This window comes from Gossypium hirsutum, chromosome A01, assembly GCF_007990345.1.
Source record: "Gossypium hirsutum isolate 1008001.06 chromosome A01, Gossypium_hirsutum_v2.1, whole genome shotgun sequence".
NCBI lineage: Eukaryota > Viridiplantae > Streptophyta > Magnoliopsida > Malvales > Malvaceae > Gossypium > Gossypium hirsutum.
Window position 1 is genome coordinate 56299022 of NC_053424.1, and position 6363 is coordinate 56305384.

General features: G+C 28.0%; 1 protein-coding gene across 1 annotated transcript; it reads left to right on the top strand.

Moving 5' to 3' along the window:
• The first annotated feature begins 463 nt into the window (after positions 1-463).
• Positions 464-3378, top strand: LOC107935674 (uncharacterized). The gene is made up of 3 exons (XM_016868297.2): positions 464-1441; positions 1981-2179; positions 2595-3378. The coding sequence occupies exons 1-3, from the start codon at positions 758-760 to the stop codon at positions 3023-3025; spliced, it is 1314 nt and encodes a 437-aa protein (XP_016723786.1). The 5' UTR covers positions 464-757; the 3' UTR covers positions 3026-3378.
• Positions 3379-6363: the final 2985 nt, after the last annotated feature.

A 6363-nucleotide genomic window follows, 5' to 3' on the forward strand; every position in this document is an offset into this window, starting at 1 on the left:
ATACAGGATGCGTTTTTAGTTTCTCTCTTCAAAATCGATATCTTTCTTTAGATATTGGAAAAATCAATTTAAATCCGTAATTATGTTTTTTTATATACTATATATAAATTTACTTTCTTTTTTGGCTAGAATAAAATTTATTTATTTTACTCTCTCTTTCTTTAATTTTCTTTTACTTTTGTGAGATTTATTTATGCCCATAATCTCTGTACGTTACCCATTTTATTATAATTTTCTTTTCATTTTAACATTAAAGTTGAATTTTAAAATTTAAAGGTATAATTTAAAAAGTAGAGCATATTCAAATTTAACAAAATCAATTAATAATATTAAGAATTAAAAATAGAGACTAAGTTATAAAAATGTAAAGTGTACAAGGACTGAAATCAGAATTAAACCCCTTTATTTATTGGTTGTTTTTTGGGTAAAATGTAAAATCCTTTCAGTATTATTATTTTATAATAAGTTTCTTTTTATCACTATCTTCACCTCGATATTGTGAACCTTCAAGATTTGAATCAGAGAAGGGAACTCTCCTCATTCTTTCCTTTCTCATTTTTTCTCCCTATTTATTCATTTATAGGCCAACTTCTTCGTCTTCTTCATCAAAATCTTATCTTTTGCTGCGTTGATTTTTTTCTGGTTTAAAGTTGAATTCTCTTCAACTCTTCCACTGTGCTGAAACTCAAAGCTTGTCGAGATTTTTCTAATTACACTGTCAAAAGTGAAAGGGAAATTCAAATAGATCTTTTGAACGATGGCTCGGAAGCATTTGCACGAGTTACTTCAAGAGGATCAAGAGCCATTCCTTTTGAAGAATTACATTGCTGATAGGCGTTGTCAACTCAAGAAATCACCACCTAAAACTCATCTTCAACTCCATAAACCAAAGCCCATCTCTCAAATCTCCAACTTTCCTTTAAATTTCTGCAAAAAAGCTTGCCTTTTCTCTTTCCATGACTCACCAGACTTGAACAAATCTCCTTTCTTTCAACCTAAAACCCCCAACACCAAAAACACCAATGGCACTGCTTTTGGGTTATTTGGTTCCATTCTAAAGAGGCTAACTCATCGTACCAAAAACCCAAAGCCTGAAACAGCTACAAAAGGATCAAAAGTTTCAGTGAAGGACATTTTGAGGTGGGATCCAACTGTGAGCAAAAACAATGTAATGAGTGAAGACAAGTGTGGTTCAATTTCTTACACTGGTACGCCTACCAGTGATGTTTGGTCCCAAAGCAATGAAGAAATGGACATGGATACTTCATGTAGCTCTAGTCCATCAGGGGATTTTGAAGAGGTTCTCATTTCCAATGAAGTTGTGGGAAATAACTCAACTTTTGCTTCTTTTGATAAGCACTTTTCTCAAAGCCCTTTACGTTTTGTGCTTCAAACAAGCCCTTCTTTCTCGGCTACATCTCCTAGTCTCCATGAAAGAAAGGTGAGTGCCTTTAATTGAATGATTACTTATAATCAATTGGTTAATTAAAACTGCAACTCTGATCTGGTTAAAGCTTCTTCATTTTGTTTGTTTTTTCTTTTTTTTGGGGGGGGGGGAGAGTAAACTCGTGACTCAGGTGACTGAGTTCTCTGACTTGCTTGAACTGTCGGCAAATTGAATCACTTTGCTGCAGATTTTTGGGGTCTAATTGCCGTTTTAGTCTTCTACTATGCTAAAATTAAAGTAGAAGGATTAAATCTCAAACATTAGCATACTAGAGGGACTAAAACCATATTTAGACCGCTGAAATTTAATCTGAATTGGCATATATGCCTGCTGGTTTCTGGTTTATTTGACTGGTATTAAGGGTTATATATGTCATTTAGTCATTTCATTTTGTTTAATTGTACCTTTGATTATGTTTCTATCTTGCAAATCTTATATGAACAAAATTATGGAAGTTTCAGCTAATACCATGATTATAACTGTTATTTGAAAATGAGCATTTCTTAATTAGTGGCTGATTTATTGAATTGTAGCATGAGAAGGAAAATTATGAATTAGAAAGCTTAAAAAGATTGCAAGTTGAAGAAGAAGAAGAAGAAGAAGAAGAACAATGCAGTCCTGTTTCTGTTTTGGACCGTCCATTCGAGGATGATGACAGACATGCGGATGTTGACGATGGTGATAATGGGATCGATTGTTTCGATCTTGAATGCACCTATGCATTTGTACAAAGTACGTTTTCTTTTAATTGCTTTCAATTAAATTTTGTATCATTCCCTTATGCTCTGTGAAGTCTTTGTCAGTTAACTTTGCTTATTAGTCCAAATCCATGGATTTGCTTAAGACTTGTTAGCCATGTATCTATAAAAGTTGTAGATTACATATGCAAATGAATATAGCTTCTGATGATGATGATGATGATGGTGCATGTGGGATCCATGAAAATTTTGCTGGCATTATATGTTAACTTGTACATCAAGTTAGGTTAAAGTGACCTGTTGAAACTGACAGCATTGTTTGTCATAAGTTCAGGAGTGACCCACATTACAAAGTTAGGAGATCTGTCTTAAATTGTTGGGCCACATAATCTTTTACTTGAAAACTTTTCTGGGTTTGTATTGATGTCCTTTCCTTGTTTTATCGCCAGGAGCTAAGCAGCAGCTACTGCAGAAACTTAGTAGATTCGAGAAACTGGCCGAGTTGGATCCGATTGAGCTTGAGAAAAGAATGTTAGAAGAAGAGCAAGATGACCAAGACAAGTCATCTTCGTCACAAAGTGAAATGAATATTGATGGCATGAAAAAGCTAGTATCTGATCTCATTGCCGAGGAAGAGACGATGCAACTTGATGGTTGCATCGATAAACAAGCAGCAGCAGAAAGGGTACGTAAAAGGTTGGATTCATGGAAAGATGTAGTGTCGAACACCATTGACATGATGGTGGAACAAGATTTCAAAAGAGCTCATATGGAGGGTTGGAAGGGAAATGAAGAAGAGGTTAGGGAGGCTGGAATTGAAGTCGAATGTGCTATCTTTGGATTACTGTTGCAAGAATTGATTGAAGAACTAGTTCTTTAAATGGGAGGTTTTGAATTTAATGGCTAAAATTTTTTGAAGCCTTAATGAGTGGTCAAGGATTGGATTTTTGATCTAGATATGGAGCAGCTTTAAAATTTATAATTAACATTTACTCTTTTCATGGACCGACAGAATGCGAAGGATTAATCATTGAGCTTGCTCTAGTGAATACATTAGGAAACCATTTTTTTATTTTTATTTTTTTGAAGCTAGGGTGATTCATTTTTAGTTGTTTTAAATCATATGTATATGTAATAAATATTGATATATGAATATGGTGTAATATGGTGTATGGATCATGGGTGTATGTAAGAATTTGTAGTTGTTAGTAATATTATATTTTTTTAGATCAACATTGATATTTTGCCCTGTTTTTATTTTCGGGTTCTAATTTTTCTATTAAGTTTAAATTTGAGATGAATAATCAAGTAGTGATTCGAGTGTAATGATAGATGAATAATCATTGTTAGAAAATGACATCACATCTACAATTATATATGGTGGAAAATGGTTTGGTTGTTTTGATTAACAACCAGTAATTTGTTTACTGATGTTTTTGGATGTTTTCCAAGTAGTAAAAGGAGAGGATATACACATTTTCAATCTTTGAATCATAATTTGTTTTCTTTTATATATATATGTTAAAAGGTCACATTGTTTGTTGTTGTAATAGCAAGCACATTTTGGCATTGATTGGAGTACATTTTATCTTTTTTGAGGTTGTAATTTTCCACTTTTCTCACTTATTCCTTAATTTAATTATCTTTTTATTTTATAAAATAGTGTGAATGTGCATGAATAAGTTTAATACACTCCAATGAAGTCTCTAAAACATCACAGTATTAAATCTTCAAAAATAAGTATGTTATTAGTTAGTGTAATGATGATTTATTGAGTTTCCAAGTTGGACAACTCCTAAAAAAAAATGAATTTTCATAGTATATATAATTGTTGGACCATTCTAAATTCATAAACTTGGCCAAATTATGTAAATAAATATAGCCAAATCAAGTCTCATATTGTAAACAAAATAATTATATTTAGTGAGACGACTTGTAGAAGAAGAGACCACCGTATCTCCAAATGGGAAAAGACTGAAACAATTACGGACCAAGATTAAAAGCATTGTCAAGATTTATCAACTTCTATTTACCTTTTTTTTTTTAAATTTACTAGACATTTCAATTTGTATTTTGTCAAATACCTTACTATTTTCACAAGTTTGTGTTAATATAACATTAACGGACAATCAAACAATGATATGTGCCAATCTATCACCACGACATGTGATACTTTTTTTAATCTAAAAATATATAAAATTTTAGAAAAAAAAATGTTGTCTAAATTGAAATTTGTCTAAGTTCATTCTAGACCTGCCCTTTTAGTAATTTTTATATACTTTTAAATTTCGCACAATGATAAATTTAATACTTAACATTTACCCAGTTTGTTATTTTGGCCTTTATTCTTTTTGTTTTTGGGTCATTTTTGGCCCCCAACCTTTAAATTTTGGTCAAATTACTTGCTTTTGGACAAAAACTTGACTCAACTGTTAAAATTTTAATTGTATTGATGTGGCCACTCGCATGATAGTCTATATATAATTTGTAAAGTTTAAAAAAAATATTTAATAAATCAACAAAGTTCATAAAAACTTCTAGAAAATTTATTCATGTTAGTAGTGAAATATACATAAAATGTCACATGATTTGGCACATCAATGCCATTAAAATTTTAATAGTTCAGTTAGCTTTCCTGTCCAAAAGCAAACAATTTGACAAAAATTTAAAGGTTGAGGCTTAAATGATCTAAACAAAGAATAAGGAAAAAAATGAGTAAGTGTTAAAAGGTTAAATTTATCTTTATACCTTTAGTTTTTTTTTATAACATATCATATTTTTTATTTTAGGCATAATGACTTATTTGACCCTCCAATTTTACAAGAAAAATCATTTTAGCATTCTATTTAACTTTTTGCCTCTTTTAGCCCTTAAACTAGCACATTTTGTCATAGCACTCAAAATGAATGGAAAAACTAATGTTTGTTAACTTTGCTGACGTGTTATTCCACGTGTATGCCAAATTAGCAATTAAATAAGTTTTTAAAAAATTCCAAAAATTATAGAATATTTTTATATTTTTATTATTAAATGACTTTTATAGGAATTTTTATAACATTTATTATTTTTAAATAATTTTAAATTTTTTGAATTTAAAAAAGTAATTAATTGTTGACGTGGCATAGGCATGGATGCCAGGTCAACAATATCAACATTCGTTAACTTTTTCATCTATTTTAGGGTAATTTGATAAACAACACAAGTTTAAGTGTTAAAAGAGGCAAAAAATTACATAGAAAATTGAAATGAACTTTTTTATAAAGTTAAAAGACCAAATGAGTCATTATGCCTTTATTTTTTATTATTTTGAAATTAAGAATATATAAAATATAAATATTTTAAAATATATAAATATTATTTCATGTTGGAATGAACCTGGGCAACCATTTGTCTAGATTTATTCAAAGCATTTTTTAGTAGTTTTATAGATGATTATTTTTTTCATGAAATATTATTTTATATTATTATTTTAAAATTAAAAATATATAAAACCTAAAAAATCATTAAAAATATATATAATATACAGTATTTTAAAATACATAAATTTATATAAAAAATATAAATATTATTTCATGTTGGAATGAACCTAGACAACTCTTTATTTAGATTTATTCCAAGCATTTTTTTATTAGTTTTATAGATGATTAATTTTTTTCATGAAATATTATTATTATTTTAAAATTAAAAATATATAAAATCTAAAAAAATCATTAAAAATATATAAATTTATCAAAAACAATTATAAAATTTAATTTAAATATTATAATTAATTTAAATATATTTAAAATATATAAATTTATAAGAAAATATATAAAATTAAGACCATTGAAATAAGAAAATTTTAATTAAAGTTATTTAAACTAAGACCATTGCATAGTAAATAATATTCTTATTATTATTTTTATAGGAAGAAATTTATATTTAACTAAAAATTTTAATTTAAATGGTCTTAATTTTTATAAAGTTATATATATTTAAAAATTTATACTTTTTTAATTTTAAAATAATAATATAAAAATATGATATTTTATGAAAAATTAATAATACATAAAACTATAAGAAAAAAACACTTATTTAGAATGATTGTACAAGTTCATTTGAATCTAGACAACAAGCTATCCATATTCATTACAATGTGAAATATATAAATATTTTTTAATTTTATATAATTTTAATTTCAAGACAATAATATAAAAATATGATATGTTATAAAAGATA

Bases quoted from the DNA above. Each gene is read 5' to 3' on its own strand.
- LOC107935674 (XM_016868297.2), top strand. From the start codon at position 758: ATGGCTCGGAAGCATTTGCACGAGTTACTTCAAGAGGATCAAGAGCCA. The intron at 1,442-1,980 runs GTGAGTGCCTTT...ATTGAATTGTAG, and splicing joins CTAGTCTCCATGAAAGAAAG to CATGAGAAGGAAAATTATGA. The intron at 2,180-2,594 runs GTACGTTTTCTT...TTTTATCGCCAG, and splicing joins CACCTATGCATTTGTACAAA to GAGCTAAGCAGCAGCTACTG.